The sequence below is a fragment of the Hyla sarda genome, chromosome 3 (assembly GCF_029499605.1).
Source record: "Hyla sarda isolate aHylSar1 chromosome 3, aHylSar1.hap1, whole genome shotgun sequence".
Lineage (NCBI taxonomy): Eukaryota > Metazoa > Chordata > Amphibia > Anura > Hylidae > Hyla > Hyla sarda.
This window is the reverse complement of record NC_079191.1, coordinates 243,620,235-243,644,170: the sequence shown is the minus strand read 5'-3', so window position 1 is coordinate 243,644,170 and position 23,936 is coordinate 243,620,235. Positions and strand designations below refer to the sequence as shown.

The window sequence follows — 23,936 nt, the reverse complement described above, 5'->3', positions numbered from 1 at the left end:
CCCGTTGTTCCTATACCAGATCTTCTACTACCATCCTCTTTTCCATTTTTCCCTACATTTCTATGTCCCATCATTGCTTTACAAAAAGTAAAAAATTTTAATGGACCGCAGTATATTTTCTTGACTCAAACACTTCTGGTACAATTTTGTTCACTTGCACGCTTCACTTTACACATAAATTCGACAGGGATGTGAGACAACTATTACAGCTTTTACCATTACCAACTATCACAATCTACTATTTTACACACAAATTCCGCTTGAATGCAATACTGTTACAGTTGTTGCAATTATCAATTATCATGGTCTGAATAATTTCGCCAAGATTATGTATTAGGCTGGGTTCACACCACGTTTTGTACTTATGGTTCCCGTATACGGCTGGGAGGAGGGGGGGCGGGGCTTAATCGCAGCACCCGCACTCAGCCGTATAGGGGAACGTATTTAATGCATGTCTATGAGCCAACCGGAGTGAACCGCAGCCACCGATCGGCTGCGTTTTCGGCCGTATGCAGTTTCCCGACCGCAGGCAAAAACGTGGTCGACCGCGTTTTAGCCTACGGTCGGGAAACCGCATACGGCCGAAAACGCAGCCGACTGGAGGCTGCAGTTCACTCCGGTCAGCTCATAGACATGCATTAAATATGTTCCCCTATACGGTGGAGTGCAGGTGCCGCGATTAAGAAACCCCCCCCCAGCCGTATACGGGAACCGTAAGTACAAAACGTGGTGTGAACCCAGCCTTAGCATTCCTCAGCAGTTATTACCTCAGGATACTTCACAGTCCCAGCACTCCTACCTCTCCCACAGACATATCAACACCCTCCTCTCTTGGGACCACCATGACAAGGGGAGGAAAAAGAAAAATCCAAAGCAGAGTAGAGGGTGAGAGGGCACCAAAATCCCTTATGATATCTGGATGAAAAGAAACCAAATAGTCAACAAAACCTTCAGGGGGCAACAGCTTAAAAGAAAAAAAAGCCTCTCTAGTATACACTGTCTCTGCAACCAGTCCCCACAGTCTATAGACTCCAGTTCAGCAGTTCTAAGTCAAATTAATGGACCAGATCTGACCTTATCCTCAGTGTCCCTGCGCCACCGGCTCTCTCAGCTGTACTCTTCCGTCTGCGGTGACTTCTCATGCCTAGCCCTCTGCTTGAAAGGCCCAGCCCTTGATCTCTCTCTGCAAACCTATTTCTAATCTTGCTTTGCCGTTGTCCTCTGCCCACAGCTTTGTCCCCCATCCACAGCTCTTCCTCCTCCGATCTCCTTAACATCTCCACGCCTCAGCGCTGCATCCCAGGTCCCAGCGTTTCCTCTTGCAGCTTGGTCAGATAGAGGGTGAGCGGCGTGCATCCGCTCACATGCTCCTCCTTCCCATCAACTGCTTATTATATAGAAACATAAGACTTCAAATAATAAATGGACACAACTACACACAGTCAGACCACAGCTTTCAATGTACAAGGAAAAACAAATACAGCGTCATGGGGTGTCCTTTTTGTTGAGTGTCTCAGGATAATGAAATGTACTGATGTCCAAATTCAGTTAACAGACAGTCATGTAGTTTCTACATTTTCTTTAACACAAGAGAATAAGTAACAAAAAATAGCTACACATTTTATGTATACAAAATGGCAAATAAAATACAGATTGCTTGAGAGCAAAGAAACCTTGAATTAAGGCATCATACATAATGGATGAAAAAAGTAAAGAAGCTCCACCATTACTGGTTAGGTTGTCCCACCTACACATGCCATTTGCCAAGGCACAGATCCTTCAGGTGTCATAAAATAATCAGCAAAGTGATCCCTGACATCTAATCCTGAATCATCGGGCTCAGATGTCTGCCAGTTGATTGCAGTGCCAAGAGATGGCACATTGGCTTCTGCATCTGCGTTATAACCATCATGGCCTATCACATAGTTGTGCAGGATGCAGCATGCCTTAACAACTGCATCAACTGTGGCGACATCCAACTGTATAGAACAGCCAAAGATCCTATATGTTTTAATCAATATTCCAAAGGCACCCTCAATGTACCTCCGTGCCCGGCTAAGGCGATAATTAAAGACCCTTCTTTGAGTGTCCAAACCTTTTTTGGGGAATGGGCGCAGCTGGCAGTGAGTTACGCTGAAAGCTTCATCTGAAACCATAACAAACGGCACTGGCTGAGTCGTACCTGGAAGAGGCCTTGAGGGTGGCAAACACCCCTCCTCATGCAGCATTTTCTGCTTAATCTGTGATGCTTCAACCACTCTGGCATCTCCTGTACTATCATACGCACCTACATCAAATGCAACAAACTTATACTTTGTATCTGCCACTCCCATAAGAACCACAGAGAAGTACTTCTTATTGCTAAAGCTTTTGGAGCCAGAATGCGGTGGTTGGTGCACACGTAAATGTCTCCCATCGACCGCACCAATGCAGTTGGGGAAAGAAGCTTCACTTTCAAAACCCTCTGCAATCTGCAGCCATGTCTCTTGGGTGGGAGTAGGCATCACAGAAGACCGCAAATTCTGAAAGATCAGTTCACAAGTGGTTCTCACAATCCCAGAAATTGTAGATTTCCCCACATGGAACAGCTGATGAAGTGAAGAATATGTCTCCCCAGTTGCCAAGAACCTAAAAAAAGAATATATTTTATACACATTAATAACAAATAAGTATTTAAAAAAAAACAAAAACTTTAATATGTAAAAAGTTTTAAGCATAAGGCAACAGTGATGATGATGCCATCTTTAAGGAGAAAACAAAGACTCAAGATTCTAAAATATCTAATTGACATCACAGGATTTAATAGACACGTAGAAAAGGCTAAAGCACACGACCATGTTAAGATCATCTTTGGATAACTCCTTTAAGTAAATATATACAACTAATCCAGTATATTTTATCTTATAAGGACTACTCCAATTTTTTTTTATTTTTTTTTTTAAGGAGATATCCCCTATCCTATGTTTTTATGTACAAAATAAAAGTTTTAGATCACAGGGGATCCAACTGTTGGGACCCCCCCTGCTCTCCCTGGGAACGGAGAGTCACGACCCCCACACGAAGCGGCAGCTGACATGTTCCCTCCATATATTTCTATTGGAGAGCTGTTTGGCTATCTCCGTCTCTCCTATAGAGAAATATGGAAGGGGCGTGTTGGCCGCGACTTCATGTGGGGGGGGGGTTTGTGACGATCCATTCCCAAAGAGAGCATGGGGCACGTACAGGAAACTGAACCCCTGTGAGTTAAAACTTATCGCCTATCGCCTGCAGATAGGGGGTAATTTTTTGTTATGCATGATACTTTTCTTTTAAATAGGCCTAGACTGTCTGCATTACCTCCACATTCCCCTGGTGCCTCAGGCTCTTGTCACATTGCAGCTCAGCCAATTGCTCACCACAGTGGTGTCCCACCTTGGCCTGCAAATGCAAATTGTTGCTCAGCCAATCATTGACGTAGGTGGTACATTGCTGAGGCCAACGGCTTGCTGAGCTGCATTGTGACGTCTCAAGCTCCAGAACCAGAAAGGAGAAGATCTAACTGGAAGCCAAGGCAGACAACAGAGGCACCAGAGGAGCACTGGAGGCAAGTAAAGTTTTCTTTTCTTTTCTTTTTTTTATGCAGGCAGCCTGAGTATAATATTTAATTTTTTTTTTTGCCCGGATACCTCTTTAAGTCCAAAATCCAATGTCCCCACTAAACTAAATGCCAGAATGCACCTTATTAAATCATTAAATTGAAGCCAAGACCTCTATTTGAGTAGAATCACGTTCAGCATATTTCATTGGGACTTTTCACATGGAATTTCCAACTGTTTGCTTAAAATGCACAGAATTCTGGTGCAATTTTTGAGCAAGGTGTTGCATCTTAAGTCATGCCCCCCTTTTATTAAAATTACACCCCTTTGCCAGGCACTGTAAAAAAAAAAATAATAATAAAAATAAAAAATAAAAATAAAAAACCTGAGACAAGATTCTGGGAAATTTTCATTAGTAAATATTGGCCAGTATCCCAGTTGTGGACTTACAAACTAAACCATTAATAAAAGAGAAAGTTTGTATGTAAGATTTTACTAAAACCAATTCATAAACCATGCACACTTGGATGGACAGACTTCAAATGCATCAGATTTATTACAGTGTATGAGGCTGATTTATACATCTGAATACATTAGCAGTGTCAAGTTATAGTTTACTTACTTTGTGATTAAGTGGCTTAGTTTAGGCAAAGGTTATAACCCTACTAAAAGTGTAATTCAAAGTGTAGCAGGCAGATAAAAGATCTGATGAATCAGAAACCTGTCTAGTTTACATTTAGAGCAATATTTAGTTGGTTTAAATCTGCATCAGAATTTGGCACCATTTTTGGTACCTCCTGTTGCCTCAAGCCATGCCCATTTTCACAGAGGCCACACCCCTTTTCAGATATGGTGGAAGAGTGTTAACAAAAGTTCCAAAAAATACATAGTATATGTGGCAGAAGTCATACAATACTGTTTTTGTCACAATTGCAGCATAATTCTTACACGTTTACAAATGGTAAGTCTGGGCCAGTGCTCCAAAATATTGGCAAACGGTGTAAAATTTAGGCCACACCCTTTCCCAACAGGGCATGGACCCTTCTTGGATGATGTGAGCACAGCATAATAAATGTATAAACACACAAGTCTGTCATATATGCAGACAAAAGAGACCAATTCTCTAGTGGTACAGGTAAAGTAATGATAGAGTTTCTTTACCCACTTGGGCACATTGAGCGTGCATGTATGCCCTGGTCCTGCTGTATGAAGTGCCATCAGGAGCTGAGCACGCTTCATACCCAGTTGGTTCAGGCTGCTATCAGCAGCGAGGACCAACGGTTAATGCCAGATCTTACTGATCCAGCCAATTACTGGCATTATTCCTTTAGATGCTGCAATCAAAGTAGCTTAACCCTCAGTAGGAGATCAAGGGTAATAATGGCCGCCAGAGGTCCTCTTACCTGCCTCCTGGTGGCTTCAATTATTTCCTTCTCTGGTCTGCCATCTAGCAGACTAGAGAAGCAGATCACTGATACTACTGATCAGTGCTATGCAGGGCTGTGGCGTCTGAGTCGGGCGAAATTTTGGGTAACTGTCGGCAAACAATGCACCGGCTCCTACTAAATTTAGATTGGAATAAAAAAATAAAAAAAAGCAAGTTTAAATGTCCCAATTCACAAAAAGTTCTAATTAATGACTTCTCTATTGTAAGAATAAAGACCAATGCATGCAGTGCCTCACGTAACCGCAAAACAAACACGTTAAGTGACCGTGAAGAAGCATGCTTTTCATGTGCTTCACTATATGGCACGCAACGCACAATTAGGAGCGGCAACACTTCTACTTTCCGTAGTGTTCTGTTCTGCTGTTACAGGGAACCCATGGGTAACCTAGCCTCTCACTGATAAGGGATTGAGTAAATATGTTTCTGCAGGACTAGACACTTGTATTAGTGAAGGGAATGGAGGGTCATTAGTTCAAGACTGAAGCTGTAAACCATTGGAAAAACTGCTGCCATTCAGCTAAGGCTATAAAAACTTGTAAACTCGATAGTTAGCTTAAACTTTAAAACATAACTATGGGATTCTACTAGGGAAATCATGTTTTATAATAAATGCCCCTTCCAGGATCCTGCCACTGCCCTATCTTCAGCAGCAGATCAGCACACAAAAAGGAGAAGGCAGCAGCTTCTGCCCAACTACCTCTTTCTGCTAGAAGAGCTTAGAAGAACTTGGTGGAACAGCTTCTTGGATTCAACTGTAAGTGTTTCTAAATACATTCGCATATTAATACAGAGGAGTCAGAAGTGCAAAAAACTGTGGAGTTGGAACATTTATCTACCGCCTCCACAGCCCAGGTGCTATGCATAGTATTGAAGGACAAAATAGGCTGTGTCCTTAAGGGGTTAAACATGTTTGTTGCAAGCCTAGTCCACTGTTAGGAGAGGGAATTTGCAATTGTTTGTGAGGGGCAGTATTGTTAAGCCTTACAGTGTCATTTGCAAAAACATTTTATTAGTTTAAATTTCATTCCCATGAAGTGTTCTTATTTAGATCACTTTGTGCAGTGGTCACCGATTTATCATGTACGACTTTTTGTGAAATGTCTCACGGGCCGGATTTAGAAGTTATCACAGGGCAGGTCAACCATGCCCTATGGAACTATCCAAATGGCTCGACACAACAATTGTAGACACAACAATTGCAGATTTGATACATTTCCCTATATGTATATTGGTAATACATTTTTGTCCCTGCAGCTATTGCCTGTGCATCTCTGTGAGAAGTCCATATACACGAAGTGTGGGAGGACAAGCAGGGCTTGTTTGCTAAGCTACAAACATTATTACATAATTTATGAAGAACATTTTTTTACTACTACATTTTAATACAAACAATGTATTTAGCCAAACAGAAAGTGTCAGCCAGATAACAGTGTCATTACCGTAGAGTTATGAGCAGCCGCTGCTCCGGACTGATGCACCTTCTCAGTAAGGTTTGCTGCATAGTAAGTAGGGGTCTCATAAGATCAAGCAATCCGTCAAATGCAGATGTTGACATTTTGATAAACTCTTGAAATTTATCAGGGCATCTAAACAAAAATAATAAAATTTGTCAGTTTCCAGAATATTTGCAGAAGACATGCCTTCAGCTAGGACACCAATCCACTGGTGATGTGCTATCAATGCTATACCACGTGACACATTTTATTACATTACAGCTTTATCATACAATAGCCAATTCACATTTTCCCTTAACTTACACACATCACAAAAATCACAACTTTTTTGCAAATATGTATTAAAAATTTGGACTCGGACTCTTAATTCTGTACTTTTTTTTGTCACCTTTTGCAGCAATTACAACCTTAAGCCTTTGTGGCTATGTCCCTACACAGATACGCCATCAGGTTCACGCTGTTTTAGGGTCTATTCACACGTACAGTATTCTGCCCAGATTTGATACGCAGGATTTCCACAGCATAATGCTCACACCAACATGCCTGGGTTCCTAAGGCTTGAAATGTATGCCCTCACAAAGCTGATCACGGCATCTGTAGGCAAAATGGTGGTGCCAATGGGCTCACTGGACCCCAGCACGCATTTGCTGGGATCCGAAGAGCACAAATGGCTGCTGGAGTTCTCCTACCAGCCTCTGGCGTGTAGGATGGTTGATCTTCTTGTGCAGCCTGTAGAGTACATAGTAATGTAACCATTGCAATTAATAGTCCACTATGGAACTACAAATATATATGCCCCCCATCCCAAAGAGAAAAAATTATAACTCAATCACCTTTTCCCACAAAAAAAAAAAAACAGTTTGGTATTGCTACACGGTACAATTTAAGAGTAATTGCCATCAAACCATATTTTCTAAAATACTTTTAACACCCCTCCAGCCCTGAGCTCCCAACAGGAGAAAGTGGGCGTTCCCCAGCAGGCGCAACGTCACTCAAGCCTGAAAGAGCTGTGCCTCGCCAACACTCTCTACATTATTTTTTTTAATAATACCTTATGATGCACTATAAGAAAATATAAGAATTTTTTTTTACATAAGATAGTTCCTAGACTGCTTTATTCAGTCTGTTTTAAAACACCAGAATTTGGTTTCACATGGAATCCTGACAAACGCTAGTGTGGAAAGGATTCAAGACAGTCTACCGTAAAGGCCTATTTGGTAGAATTCTTACAAAATGGCTGCCCTTCTGGAAGGTTCTACTTTTTCCACAACAGAACTATGGGGGATATTTATCAAAACCTGTCCAGAGAAAAAGTTGCTGAGCTGCCCATAGCAACCAATCAGATCACTTCTTTCATTTTTTAAGAGGCCTCTGAAAAATGAAAGCAGCAATATCATTGGTTGCTATAGGCAACTCAACAACTTTTTCTCTGGACAGGTTTTAATAAATCTCCTATGTCCAAGTGACCAAAGGGATTTTGGTCACAGCATTTACAACTGCCTAGTTTGGCCACAAGTACAAGTTCTAGTTCCTTTTGGTACAGTCTCTCTCTTTTAGTGGAAGCTATGCAGCCAAGATGCAGCTGCTACTCAGCTGAAATCCATACATACATATTGTTCAGCAGGATTTTCTCGATTGGTAGGGCCCAGTCACACGGCAGAATTTCTGAGTGGAATCCAGCTTAAAAAGTCCCCTCAGAAAATCTGGTGCAGCAGCCTTCCATTGTTTTCAATGGGATTCTGCTGCACCGTGAACTGCAGAATTTCACCTGGGGGATATTCTGCTGTGTGAATGGGCCCTTAACGGACACACAGATTTGGAGGCGGGACACAGCTGGAGCCAGAGTCCTTGCATAGACACAAAGTGCAGCGCAATTTGGCTGACACTGACGGTGACTGGGGAAGTAAGCATACATTTTCTATTTCTGAGCTTGAACCTATAAAAATAATCCTGCAGGACACCCCTTTATGTATAGGTAGAAGTCTTACCTGCGAAGATCTGCATATAACATGTTGAAATGACCCTTTTCTTGCTTCATTCTGATTACAGGATGAATCCATAGTCGCTTTTGCCTGGCTGCCTCCTGTATATAAATATAATGTTAAATATCTATACAATCTTCCCTTCCAATTCCCATCTTACATTTAGACCAATTTTGTCCCCACTAACACATTTCTTATAAACACAGTAATATCTTGCAGAACCCAAACTAAGTTTGGTGCTCAATGGCTGATTATATATATATTTATATTTTTTTATTTTTTCCGCAGCAGCTCAGGGCCCTTGGTATACAGGTGATACTCATGAAATTAGAATATCGTGCAAAAGTTCATTTATTTCAGTAATACAACTTAAAAGGTGAAACTAATATAAGAGAGACTCATTACATGCAAAGCAAGATAGTTCAAGCCGTGATTTGTCATAATTATGATGATTGTGGGTTTGGGGCTTTCATGCGCTGTAAACCATAATCTCAGAAATTTTGAATATGACATGAAATAATATTGTACATAGAACAATAGCGTACCTCTGAAAAGTATAAGCATGCATATTTACTCAACACTTAGTTTGGGCCCTTTTTGCAGCAATTACTGCCTCAATGCGGTGTGGCATTGGAAGCTATCAGCCTGTGGCAGTACTGAGATGTTATGGAAGACCAGGATGCTTCAATAGCGGCCTTCAGCTCTTCGCATTGTTTGGTCTCATGTCTCATCTCTCTCTTGGCAATGCCCTATAGGTTCTCTATGGGGTTCAGGTCAGGCGAGTTTGCTGGACAATCAAGCACAGTAATCCCATGATCACTGAACCAGGTTTTGTTGCTTTTGGCAGGTGCCAAGTCCTGCTGGAAAATGAAATCAGAATCCCCATAAAGCTTGCCTGCGGAAGGAAGCATGAAGTGCTCCAAAATCTCCTGGACTACAGATGCGTTGGCCCTGAACTTAAAGGGGTACTCCGCTGCCCTGCTTCGGAAGCTTCGCTCCCTAGGGTCCGGAAGTTTATTGCTCCGAACGCCGTGTGCGGGCTTCCGTGTTCAGTGCTGTCCCTCGTGACATCACGCCCGCCCCCTTAACGAAAGTCTATGGGAAGGGGGTGCGAGGGCCGTCGCGCCCCCTTCCCATAGACTTTCGATAAAGGGGAGGGCGTGATGTCACGAGGGGGCGGGCGTCACGTCACGAGGAGCGGCCCTAAACATGGAAGCCCGCACGCAGCGTTCGGAACAATAAACTTCTGAAGCAGGGCAGCGGAGTACCCCTTTAATGAAGCACAGTGCACCAACACCAACGAATTCACACTAACGATCTGCCGCGATTCGGGTCATACGGGTCACGTGTGACCCGCTGACCCGAAGACACAAGGTGATCGGGGTTGTACAATACACCCCCTATCACTCACTGTATCTATGGGGAGGTGGCAATTTCGAGGGATTAACTGCATCTTCTTGTAGCTCTGCCCGTTAGCTGAGCTCAGTCAGTGGGCAAAGCTGCTCGAAGGTGTCCCCTCAGGACCGACGATCCCCCATAGAGCAGGGACAGAAAAACCCCCAGGGAAAGGTAGGAGAAAAGTGTAAAACAGTAAAAAAAAAAAAATGTAAAAAAAAAAAATCTCCCCCCCCTAATAGGTCCCCAAGGGTCTGCCGGAGATTTTTCAGCTTGACCCGGGCCCTATTAGGGGTTCAGGGCGCTGCATTTGGCCCCCCCATTTTTTTTTTTTGGGCCACAGCTTTAAATTTTTGCTCATATAACGGTGTGTGATTTCTAATCACACAGTTATATATAGTATACACCAAGCACACACACTACATACATCCCCGCCACCCCCCCCCCCCCCCACACACCCCCTGGTTATCCCGCCTATGACCGGCTTTACAAAGTGAGGCCGGTCATCGATCACTTTGGGGCCAAATTTTTGGAGGCCTATGTACCGCTTAGGGAGCTCTCTGTAGAGGAGTCTCATCAGTTTTAAGGGGAGACTTATCTTCCGCCAGTATATTCCCTTGAAGCGGGCGCGATATGGCGTGAAGCTTTATAAACTTTGTGAAAGTACCTCCGGGTACACTCTCAAGTTTAGGGTGTATGAGGGACGAGATTCTCGTATTGAACCCCCAGATTGTTCCCCCACTCTGGGTGTTAGCAGGAAAATAGTTTGGGACCTTATGTACCCATTGCTGGATAAGGGTTACCACGTGTACGTGGACAACTTTTATACCAGCATCCCTCTCTTCACATCCCTTGCCGCCAGATCGACGTCCGCTTGTGGGACCGTGCAGAAGAATCAGAGAAATTTGTTCAGACACCTATGTCCCTGACCCATGAAAACCTGTTGCTGGTCAAGTATAAGGATAAGAGGGATGTCCTTATGCTGACCACTATTCATGGGAACGGCAGCACCCCTGTCCCTGTGCGAGGTACCGTGGGACCGGTCCTCAAGCCCGATTGTATTCTGGACTACAATCGGTATATAGGGGGACTTGATCTTTCCGATCAAATCCTGAAGCCATATAACGCCATGCGGAAAACACGTGTATGGTACAAGAAAGTTGTGGTCTACTTGGTACAGGTTGGCATGTACAACTCTTTTGTACTGTACCAGAATGCTGGTAACACAGGGACATACCTTCAGTTCCAAGAAGAAATCCTAAAGGTCCTGATCTTTGCTGACTGGGAAAGAGCAGGCCGGACTTCCCAAGGAACTGGAGTTATAGGTGCCAGGATCGTCCCAGGCCAACACTTTCAAGGTGAAGTCCCCCACACTGGAAAGAAGGGACGATCCCAGAAAAGATGCAGAGTGCGTAACAGGAGGGGGATTCGGAAGGACACCACCTATCAATGTGACACTTGCCCCGATCATCCGGGCCTCTGCATTAAAAACTGCTTCAGGGAGTATCACACTTCCATGCAATACTAAATTTTCCCTTTTCATTTTAATTTTCCATAATTTGACCCCAATGTACCAAGTCCTGAGAACATTCCAAATTTTAACCCCATAAAACCACTAAATTGCCCAAAAAACTCTCATAAAAAATAAAACTGATGAGACCTCTGGGGGTATTTTTTTTCTCTGGTTCATGGGTCACTGAGTCACTATCATCGGGGACTTTTTATGTTGCCTCAAATGCGCAGCGCTCTCTCTCCACCTGAGCGGGGTGCGCATTTGAGGCAACAGGTTAGGGACGGCCACACACATCACATCCCCAGATGATTCAGAGCATAGGGTTTGGGGTGGGCAAATTTTTTAGTTTTGGATATGCTCTGGGTCATCATTCTGGGAACATAACCTGTTTTATCCTTTTATGTCCCACTGTACCACTTGTTAGTTATTAGTGTACCCCATATGATGCCCCTTAAGGGGGGGTCCCACTGTTCTTGCTCCATAGGCAGAAGCTCAAGGCTCCTGACTGCCCTCCTGTTCCTTCGTGACCAGTGTTCACCCGGAGATCCGTTTTACGCCCAGATATGAGGCATGTTCTTTTTCCAAAGAAATGTATTTACAAATTAAATTTTTCAAAATTGCCGCCCCCCCCCCCCCCCCATTTCATCAAAATTAGCAAATGTGATTCCTTCTCTTTGTAGCGCTCCTGCAGTGCATTTGACGTCCACTTATGGGGTACCTCCATACTCAGAAGAGGTGGGGTTACAGATTTTGGGGGGTATTTTCTGCTATTAACCCTGGCAAAAATGTGAAATTTGGGGGGAAACACACATTCTAGTGACAAATTTTTTATTTTTTTTACATATGCAAAAGTCGTGAAACCCCTGTGGGGTATTAAGGCTCACTTTATTCCTTGTTACGTTCCTCAAGGGGTCTGGTTTCCAAAATGGTATGCCATGTGTTTTTTTTTGCTGTCCTGGCACCATAGGGGCTTCCTAAATGCAACATGCTCCCCGAGCATAATTTGCTCTCAAAAAGCCAAATATGACTCCTTCTCTTCTGAGCATTGTAGTTCGCCCATAGTGCACTTCAGGTCAACTTATGGGGTACCTCCATACTCAGAAGAGATGGGGTTAAAAATTTTGGGGGGTGCCTTGAGAGGTGGTTTCCAAAATAGTATGCCATGTGGGGGGGGGGGGGGGGGGGGTCTGCTGTCCTGGCACCATAGGGGCTTTCTAAATGCAACATGCCCCCAAAATAACATTTCAGAAAAATTTGCTTTGCAAAATCCAAATGTGACTCTCTCTTCTGAGCATTGTAGTTCGTCCACAGAGCACTTGACGTCCACACATGGGGTATTTACATACTCAGAAGAGATGGGGGTTACAAATTTTGGGGGGCATTTTCTCCTATTAATCCTTGTAAAAATGTAAAATTTGGGGCAAAACTAGCGTTTTAGTGAAAATAAAATAAACTTTACACATCCAACTTTAACGTAAAGTCGTCAAACACCTGTGGGGTGTTAAGGCTCACTGGACCCCTTGTTACGTTCCTTGAGGGGTGTAGTTTCCAAAATAGTTGCCATGTGGGGTTTTATTTTTTTTGCTGTCCTTGCACCATAGGGGCTTCCTAAATGTGACATGCCCCCCAAAAACCATTTCAGAAAAACTCGCTCTCCAAAATCCCACTGTCGCTCCTTCCCTTCTGAGCCCGCTACTGAGCCCGCCAAAAACTTTACATACACATGAGGTATTTCCTTACTCGAGAGAAATTGGGTTACAAATTTTAAGAAAATTTCTCTCTTTTTACCCCTTGTAAAAAAGCAAAAACTGGGTTTACAAGAACATGCGAGTGTAAAAAATGAAGATTTTGAATTTTCTCCTTCAACTTGCTGCTATTCCTGTGAAACACCAAAAGGGTTAACAAACCTTTTGAATGTCATTTTGAATACTTTGGGGGGTGCAATTTTTATAATGGGGTTATTTATGGGGTATTTCTAATAAGAATGCCCCTCAAATCCACTTCAAATCCTAACTGGTCCCTGAAAAAATCCGATTTTGAAAAAAATTGGAAAATTGCTGCTGAACTTTGAAGCCCTCTGGTGTCTTCCAAAAGTAAAATCACGTCAATTTTATGATGCAAACATAAAGTAGACATGTTGTATATGTGAATCAATATATAATTTATTTGGAATATTCATTTTCCTTATAAGCAGAGAGCTTCAAAGTAAAAAAAAAAATGCTACATTTTCAATTTTTTCATCATATTTTGGAATATTTCACCAAGAAATGATGCAAGTAGCGACAAAATTTTACCGCTAACATAAAGTAGAATATGTCACGAAAAAACAATCTCTGAGTCAGAATGAAAGGTAAAAGCATCCCAGAGTTATTAATGCTTGAAGTGACAGTGGTCAGATGTTAAAAAAAATGGCCGGGTCCTTAACCCCTTCAGGACCAAGCCCATTTTGGCCTTAAGGACCAGAGCGTTTTTTGCACATCTGACCACTGTCACTTTAAACATTAATAACTCTGGAATGCTTTTAGTTATCATTCTGATTCCGAGATTGTTTTTTCGTGACATATTCTACTTTAACTTAGTGGTAAAATTTTATGGTAACTTGCATCCTTTCCTTGTGAAAAATCCTAAAATTTGATGAAAAATTTGAAAATTTAGCATTTTTCTAACTTTGAAGCTCTCTGCTTGTAAGGAAAATGTATATTACAAATAAAAAATTTTTTTATTCACATATACAATATGTCTACTTTATGTCTGCATCATAAAAGTGACGAGTTTTTACTTTTGGAAGACACTAGAGGGCTTCAAAGTTCAGCAGCAATTTTCCAATTTTTCACAAAATTTTCAAACTCACTATTTTTCAGGGACCAGTTCAGGTTTGAAGTGGATTTGAAGGGTCTTCATATTAGAAATACCCCATAAATGACCCCATTATAAAAACTACACCCCCCCAAAGTATTCAAAATGACATTCAGTCAGCGTTTTAACCCTTTAGGTGTTTCACAGGAATAGAAGCAAAGTGAAGGAGGAAATTCACAATCTTCATTTTTTACACTTGCATGTTCTTGTAGACCCAATTTTTGAATTTTTACAAGGGGTAAAAGGAGAAAATGTATACTTATATTTGTAGCCCAATTTCTCTTGAGTAAGCACATACCTCATATGTCTATGTAAAGTGTTCGGCGGGCGCAGTAGAGGGCTCAGAAGGGAAAGAGCGACAAGGGGATTTTGGAGAGTACGTTTTTCTGAAATGGTTTTTGGGGGACATGTTGCATTTAGGAAGCCCCTATGGTGCCAGAACAGCAAAAAACCCTCACATGGCATACCATTTTGGAAACTAGACCCCTTGAGGAACATAACAAGGAATAAAGTGAGCCTTAATACCCCACAGGTGTTTCACGACTTTTGCATATGTAAAAAAAAAATGTGTGTTTCCCCCCAAATTTCAAATTTTTGCAAGGGTTAATAGCAGGAAATACCCCCCAATATTTGTAACCCCTTCTCTTCTGAGTATGGAGGTACCCCATAAGTTGACCTGAAGTGCACTATGGGCGAACTACAATGCTCAGAAGAGAAGGAGTCATATTTGGCTTTTTGAGAGCAAATTTTGCTCGGGGGGCATATCACATTTAGGAAGCCCCTCTGGTGCCAGAACAGCAAAAAAAAAAAACACATGGCATACCATTTTGGAAACGAGACCCCTTGAGGAACGTAACAAGGGGTACAGTGAGCATTTGCCCCCCCACTGGTGTCTGATAGATCTTTGGAACAGTGGGCTGTACAAGTTTTCATTTTCACGGACCACTGTTCCAAAGATCCGTCAGACACCTGTGGGGGGTAAATTCTCACTGCACCCCTCATTACATTGCGTGAGGGGTGTCGTTTCCGAAATGGGGTCACATGTGGGGTTTTGTTTTTTTTGCGTTTGTCAAAACCGCTGTAACAATCAGCCACCCCTGTGCAAATCACCTCAAATGTACATGGTGCGCTCTCCCTTCTGGGCCTTGTTGTGCGCCCCCAGAGCACTTTGCGCTCACATATGGGGTATCTCTGTAGTCGGGAGAAATTGCATTACAAATTTTGGGGGGCTTTTTTCCCTTTTACCTCTTGTGAAAATGTAAAGTATAGGGCAACATCAGCATGTTAGTGTAAAAAATTACATTTTTTTACACTAACATTCTGGTGTAGACCCCAACATTTCCTTTTCATGAAGGGTTAAAGAAGAAAAAGCCCCCCAAACCTTATAACGTAATTTCTCCCGAGTACGGCGATACCCCATATGTGACCCTAAACTGTTGCCTTGAAATACGACAGGGCTCCAAAGTGAGAGCGCCGTGCGCATTTGAGGCCTAAATTAGGGATTTGCATAGGGGTGGACATAGGGGTATTCTACGCCAGTGATTCCCAAACAGGGTGCCTCCAGCTGTTGCTAAACTCCCAGCATGCGTGGACAGTCAACGGCTGTCCGGCAATACTGGGAGTTGTTGTTTTTCAACAGCTGGAGGCTCTGTTTTGGAAACAGTGGCGTACCGGACGTTCTTATTGGGGGAGGGGGGCTGTGTAGGGGTATGTGTATATGTAGTGTTTTTAACTTTTTATTTTATTTTGTGTTAGTGTAGTGTAGTGTTTTTAGGGTACAGTCACATGGGCGGGGGATTACAGCGAGTTTCCCGGCGCAAAATTTGCTGTATCTCAAAATGCGAGAAACCCACTGTAAAAGCCTCGCACATGTGAATGTACCCTGTACATTCACAGGGGGGGGGGGGGGGGGGGTGCACCAGCTGTTGCAAAACCACAACTCCCAGCATGCATGGTCTGTTAGTGCATGCTGGGAGTTATAGTTTTGCAACAGCTGGAGGCACACAGGTTAGGAAACACTGAGTTAGAAACAATGTTTCCCAATTAGTGTGTCTCCAGTTGTTGCAAAACTACAACTCCCAGCATGCCCAGACAGCTGAAGGGCATGCTGGGAGTTGTAGTTCGGCAACATCTGAAGGGCCAGATGTTGCTGAACTAAAACTCCCAGCATGCCTGGACAGTCAGTGCATGCTGGGAGTTGCAGTTTTGCAACAGCTGGAAGAGCACAGATTGGAGACCATTATACAATGGTCTCCAAACTGGGGCCCTCCAGATGTCTAGGAGTTTTCAGACTCCTAGAAGCAGCAGTGAAGATCTTCACTGCTGCTTCTGAGGACCATGTACTTACCTGCCGGTCCCGTCGCTGCTCGTCCACGTGGCCGGTCCTGCCGCTGCTCCTCGGTCCCGCCAGGTAAGTCCGTCGGTCCCCTGATGTTCCCCTCCTATGCCGCAGGTCCCCGCGAGCCCCCGCAGCCATAGTCCCCCCGTTCTGCCCGACTTCCAGGGGCGGGCAGTGCGGGGGATCTGAACTTTCACCCCAGATCACTGTGATTGGTCCACAGGGACCAATCACAGTGATCGCTGACCAGGACCATCAATGGATGGTCCTGGGGGTGAAGCAGAAGTTGTCCCCTGCTGGAAACAGCGGGACTTCTGCCAGTTAACCCGTGTGATGCTGCGCATCGCCGGGTTAACTGAATGTCATTTATAAACGCCGGGATGCGCGAACGCACTGCACAACCCGGCGTTTATATATGACATTCTGCGGGAAGGGGTTAAGGTATATTTGGGCTGGGTCCTTAAGGGGTTAATTAGCTGTTTATAGCGGGACACTTTGAGCCTGGAATATTGCACCTTTTCACACATTTCTAATTTTCTGAGATTGTGGATTTGTGCTTTTCATGAGCTGTAAGCCAAAATCATCACAATTATGATCACGGCTTGATCTATCTTGCTTTGCATGTAATGAGTCGCGCTAATATATTAGTTTCATCTTTTAAGTTGCATTAATGAAATAAATGAACTTTTGCACAATATTCTAATTTTTCGAGTATCACCTGTATATACAAAGACACCTAAGCCACTTCATATGTATGTTTTTGGGGTATTCATTTTCATTAAAATTTGTAAAACAGTGAAATATAAGTGGACATATAAAAACACACAAAGATTTGCACCCTTTCAGTGTTTTACATCCAACCCTACTTTTGTTTTACAAATACAGAAAAATATACTGCCTTGTACAGGACCTTATACATACTTGTCTTCTCAGTTTTCTTCTTCTCGCTAGGAGTACCAGTAGAGCCATATGTGCTGAAGGAAGCCTTACTGGAGGCAGGGGTGTATTCCCATTATCGTCGGTCCTCGCTGCATTCTCTTCCATTCTGACTGCACTGGTGAGCAACACTATCCACACAGCTTGGGATCCTACAAGAGTCATGGAAGCAGAAAATCAGTAGAAGCTGCACTTTTCATAATATAGGAGCTGAAAAACACACACACACAGGATTATAAAATACCATAGCTGCAGAAACTCTAAGTAGAATAAGGGTGTATTTACAGGGCTTCATTTGCCTTTTTGTTAGTGTTCATAAATGCAATGCTAGTCACTATAAGGTCTTCATAATGAAAATCGTAACAAAAAAAGACTCCTGTACAGACACCCTTGTGTGCATTTTTCTAATTTTAGCATTGACTGCAGAAATGTCTGCAACTATTATCCATAGATCTATATGAGCTGGGTTGTGCCTCACGTGCATGGATTTCTGCAAACCCCATTTAAATGGATGGGACACTCACATGTACTCCAAGCACCAGGCACATAAAGTCAGGTACTGTATAGGACCAGCTTGATTTAACAAACAGGAATTACAGAACTAACATGTGTAATCCTATCAATAGGAACCTGGTTTGCCATAAAACCCTATGTGGCCATGTGAAATTGGCCTTAAAGGGGTACTCCGGGGGAAAACTATTTTTATTTTTTTTATGAACTGGTGCCAGAAAGATAAACAGATTGGTAAATTACTTCTATTAAAAAATCTTCCAGTACTTAGCTGCTGTATGCTCCAGTGGAAGTTCTTTTCTTTCTCAATTTCTTTTCTGTCTGACCACAGTGCTCTCTGCTGACACCTCTGTCCATGTCAAGAACTGTCCAGTGTCGGAGAGGTTTGCTTCTGCTCTGGGCAGTTCCTGACATGGACAGAGGTGTCAACACCGCTGTTGTTTAATTTATTTATCAATGATATAGAGGATGGTATTAACAGCTCTGTTTCTATCTTTGCAGATGACACCAAGCTTTGTAGCACGGTACAGTCTATAGAGGATGTGCATAAGTTACAAGATGACTTGGATAGACTAAGTGTCTGGGCATCCACTTGGCAAATGAGGTTCAATGTGGATAAATGTAAAGTTATGCATCTGGGTACTAATAACCTGCATGCGTCGTATGTCTTAGGGGGGATTAAACTGGCAGAGTCACTGGTAGAGAAGGATCTGGGTGTACTTGTGGATCACAGACTACAAAATAGCATGCAATGTCAGGCTGCTGCTTCCAAGGCCGGCAGGATATTGTCATGTATAAAAAGAGGCATGGACTCAAGGGACAGGGACATAATACTCCCCCTTTATAAAGCATTGGTACGGCCTCACCTGGAATATGCTGTTCAGTTTTGGGCACCTGTCCATGAAAGGGACACTGCGGAGTTGGAAAGGGTGCAGAGACGCGCGACTAAACTAATATGGGGCATGGAACATCTTAGCTATGAGGAGCGATTAAAGGAGTTACAATTGTTTAGTCTTGAGAAGAGACGTTTAAGGGGGGATATGATAAACGTATATAAGTATATTAATGGCCCATACAAAAAATATGGAGAAAAACTGTTCCAGGTTAAACCCCCCCAAAGGACGAGGGGACACTCCCTCCGTCTGGAGAAGAAAAAGTTTAGTCTCAAGGGGCGACACGCCTTCTTTACCGTGAGGACTGTGAATTTATGGAACGGTCTACCTCAGGAACTGGTCACAGTAGGAACAATTAACAGCTTTAAAACAGGATTAGATACATTCCTGGAACAAAATAACATTAATGCTTATGAAGAAATATAAAATCCCATCCCTTCCCCAATATCGCGCCACACCCCTACCCCTTAATTCCCTGGTTGAACTTGATGGACATATGTCTTTTTTTCGACCGTACTAACTATGTAACTATGTAACAGAGAGCACTGTGGTCAGGCAGAAAAAAAATTCAAAAAGAAAAGAACTTCCTCTGGAGCATACAGCAGCTGATAAGTACTGAAAGGATTAAGATTTTTTTGAAGTAATATACAAATTCATTTAACTTTCTGGCACCAGTAAATTTTTAAAGAATTTTTTCCACTGGAGTCCCCTTTTAAAGGAAAATTGTCACTAAACCCTCCCCCCGGATCAATACGATGCCTATCATGCCCGGATCCGTCCAGCCGTTTGCTCGTTATTTTTTCAATATATGCAAATCATCTTCTAACTAGCACAGGGAGAGTTACTGCCCTCATCTGGCACAGTGACCTCAGTGCCGCTTGTCCACAGCACTGCCCAGCTTATGTATAGTCATGCCCTCCCTCTGTATCTCCCTCTCCTCCCCGTTCTGTATGTAACTCCACTGCGCATGTGCCGGCTTACTGCACCATTACTTACTACACCCTTACTGCAGCTCCGCTGGAATGAAGCTGCGCTGAAGCCGCTTCCGGGTGTACACAGGAAGCCGGCACATGCGCAGTAGAGTCACATACAGAGCGGGGAGGAGAGGGAGATGCAGAAGGAGGGCACGAATATGCATAAGCTGGGCAGTGCTGTGGACAAACAGCGCTGATGTCACATTGCCAGATGAAGGCAGTAACCCAGCCCGTGCCAGTTAGATGATTTGTATTAGGGATGTCCCAATACTAGTAGCGGTATCGGGGCCGATAGTAGCCATTTCCATAGTATCGGGGACTTGTTCAATGTCCCCGATACCAAATCCAATACCTACTGCCCCGTTCTACTGTCTCATGGTGTTCCATGGAGGAGCATGTGACACACACGCGCGCGCGCGCGCGCACACACACACACACACACACACACACACGTCATTCCACCTCCTTCACTGCACCCAGTGTAACGCTAAGGAGGAAGCAGAGTGACGTGTATGTCACATGCTCCTCCATAGAACGACATGATGCGGACAGGAGGACGGGAGAACGGGGCAGCAGAGCAGCAGCACCCGTCAGAGGACAGCCGCAGGTGAGCTGTCTACAAGGGTGGGGGGCTGCTGTCTACAGGGGGCCTGCTACTAATGTCTAAAGGAGGGCCTACTGTATAAAAGTACTCTTAATTGGTATTGGCGAGTACTAGAATTAAAGTATCGGTACTCGTACTTAAAAAAAAAATTGTATCGGGACATCCCTAATTTGCATATATTGAAAAATGAAGATAACAGGCTTTCATGCCCCCTGCCATAGACTTGCATTGAGGGGGCGAGATGTGTCGTCATGGGGCCGTGGGGCTATGATGTCACAAGCTGCCGGCTCCGGCTCCAGCGTTTGGAACAGTTTGCTCAAAACGCTGAGCAGCGGAGTACCCCTTTAAGATATGAAGACTCAGCTGTGATTGGTTGCAATGGAAAAACCAGACAGTTTCAGCACAGAACTTTTTTGAACCATTATCCTCGGGCTGCCGGTATATAAAACATCAAGCTGGACTTATCTGCTGCCGTTCCTGCGGTGCCCCAGAACTGTAGCTCCAGTTGTTCCATCTTTTTCTTGGTTGCCTTGTCATACTGCTGATCAACTTATCACCAGCTTCAGCCATGTCCCACCTCAGCCAGCAAAAGGCTGATCAGCAGTGTGATATATTAGGCCCCGACACCAGGAAGAAGACTGTCGGGGGTCAATAAGTGACACTGTCGATCAGCTAGGGCTGGGCGGTATACAGTTTCATATCGAAATTTTCCTGCACGATATGAATTTTTCCCATACCGCAATACCGGTCGGGCCCCTCCCCCTTTAAAATTAATGAATTATCGGCCGCAGCAGCTGTCCCCGCATCGGGGAAATAATCATCATCATAATTCTGTGAGCCGCCCGTGCTTTAAATTAATGAGATGCCAGCCGCGGTGCTATAAATGGTTAAGATGCCGGCCGCATGCGCTATAAATGGTTAAGATGCCAGCTGCATGCGCTTTAAATGGTTAAGATGCCAGCTGCATGCGCTTTAAATGGTTAAGATTAGGGATGTCCCGATACCTGGCATTTTCATGGTATCGGGGACTCGTATGTCCCCGATACCAAGGCAGATACCTGCAGCACTGCGGCCGCATCCCCGTTCTGCCGTCCCCATCCCCGTTCTGCCATCCACATCATGGCGTCCTATGGAGGAACATGTGACACACACATCACTCCACTTCCTCCCCTGCGCCCAGCGTAACGCTACGGAGGAAGGAGGAGTGACGTGTATGTCACATGCTCCTCCATAGGAGGCTATGATTCTGACGGCAGAACGGGGATGCGGGCAGCAACTGCAGGTGAGCAACTACGGGGGGAGGGGGGCTGCTGCTGCTGTTTACAAGGGGGCACTGTCTACAAGGGGGGCTGCTGCTGTTTACAAGGGGGCACTGTATACAAGGGGGGAAGCTGCTGCTGTTTACAAGGGGGCACTGTCTACAAGGGGGCACTGTCTACACGGGGGGGGGGGGGGGCTGCAACTATCTATACTACCTACAAGGGTCTACTACCTACTATTAAAGGCAATCTTACAGTAGGTGACCCGGTTTCTACCGCTGCTCACCATGTGAACATCAGCGCAATCGCTCCGGAGACATTGGTCTCAACGCCAATGCAGATTCCCTGTTCTGTCCAATGGAGGAGAGAAATCTTGGCTCATACTACAGCAGCCACCTCCATTGTACACAACAAGGACCCTACATATCATACGGTAAACAGCGCCAGAAACCGCGTCACCCTGCTGTGATATTCCCTTTAATATAAAAGTACTTGTACTTGGTATCGGCGAGTACTAGAATTAAAAGTCTCGGTACTCGGTCTTAAAAAAATGGTATCGGGACATCCCTAAATAAGATGCAGCCTGGCTTTTAGTGCCTGCATGGGGAGCTGACAGCTTTCCGCTCGCAACTTAAAAGGAAAACTGTCATATTTTCTCCCGCACTATCCACAGGTACTGGTGGATAGCGCGGGAGACACTGATTAAAACGTGCCCTACCTTACCCGGATCCACCGGGTGGGGGGTGAGATTTTCGAACCCACGCAAAAGTCGGACCGCTCCTCCCCTCAGCTCTCCGAAGCTAGAGCAGGGAGGAGAGAGGGCAGATCCCAAGGTCGCACATCTGCAGGAGATAATTAAGCCACGCCCCCTTATCTCCCCCCCTCCCGGAGGATGCAGCTCTACATTACACAAGAAGACACAGCAGGGGGAGAGAGAGGACGTACACAGCTCCTTCCCCTTCCCTCCCCCTGCTCTGTCTCCAGAGGACCTAATCTACAATTGTAGTTTTATTCTATGTGTATATCTTGCTGTAACTGGCAGGGGCGGGGCTTCTGCAGGTTAACTGGCACTGACGTCAGCACCGCTTATGAATATTCATCCCCCCCTGAATGAATAGTCATAAGCGGCGCTGATGTCAGTGCAGAAGCGCCGCCCGTGCCAGTTAAAGCAAGATATACACATAGAATAAGAATACAATTGCGGGCGAACGGCCGGGCGGATCCGGGTAAGGTAGGGATCATTTTAATCAGCGTCTCCCGCACTATCCACCAGTATCTGACAGTTTTCCTTTAATCGTTTCCAGCTCCGCAGCCACATCTTATTCATGTAAAGCACATGCGGCCGGCATCTTAACCATTTATAGCGCATGCGGCCGGCATCTCAGAGCAGCGCCAGAGTCACACATGATTAGTTCCCCGGGGAGGGGGGGAGGGGATACCATTAAATACTGTGGAACCGTCATAACTTACCAAAATTCCGTGATATCCATTTTTGATCATACCACCCAGCACTACGATCAGCCTATTGCTGGCCGAGGTGTGACATGGCTGTGGCTGGCAATAAGATGATCAGCAGTGTGACAAGGCAACAAGGAAGAAGATAGGTACCAGGCACCACAGGAGCAGCGGCAGGCAAGTCCAGGTTGCTATTTTATATGCAAGCAGCTCGGGGTTGATGGTTCAAAAAAGTTTCACTCTAGAGCACCCTTTTAGGGTAGGGGTCACAGGTGCAATATTTTGCTGTGTACTGAAGTCAAGGAGTAGAAAAAGCTGCATATTTAGCTACCCGTTAACTTTAAAAGGGGTACTCCTGTGTTTTTTTTATCAACTGGTGCCAGAAAGTTAAACAGATTTGTAAATCACTTCTATTAAAAATCTTAATCCTTCCAGTACTTTTTAGGGGCTGTATACTAAAGAGAAATCCAAAAAAGAAATGCATTTCCTCTGATGTCATGACCACAGTGCTCTCTGCTGACCTCTGCTGTCCATTTCATGAGGTGTCCAGAGCAGCATATGTTTGCTATGGAGATTTTCTCCTGCTCTGGACAGTTCCTAAAATGGACAGCAGAGGTCAGCAGAGAGAACTGTGGCCATGACATCAGATGAAATGAATTTCTTTTTTGGATTTCTTTAGTATACAGCCCCTAAAAAGTACTGGAAGGATTAAGATGTTTTTAATAGAAGTGAATTACAAATCTGT

The 23,936-nt window shown here is 44.2% G+C and overlaps 1 protein-coding gene across 4 annotated transcripts in view; it reads right to left on the bottom strand.

Moving 5' to 3' along the window:
* Positions 1-703: 703 nt before the first annotated feature.
* The window catches only part of LOC130362226 (uncharacterized), a 28,134-nt gene continuing 4,901 nt past the window's right edge, over positions 704-23,936 (bottom strand). For 3 of the 4 annotated variants that reach the window (XM_056566355.1, XM_056566356.1, XM_056566354.1), the window contains exons 2-5: positions 17,482-17,648; positions 8,465-8,559; positions 6,462-6,608; positions 704-2,628 (exon numbers count right to left, since the gene is read on the bottom strand). In XM_056566355.1, coding sequence (XP_056422330.1) covers positions 1,734-2,628; positions 6,462-6,608; positions 8,465-8,559; positions 17,482-17,604 — 1,260 coding nt within the window. In that variant the 5' untranslated portion in view covers positions 17,605-17,648 and the 3' untranslated portion in view covers positions 704-1,733. Of the gene's footprint in view, positions 2,629-6,461; positions 6,609-8,464; positions 8,560-17,470; positions 17,649-23,936 lie in introns of those variants that run through there. The other variant, XM_056566357.1, reaches the window with a different exon arrangement.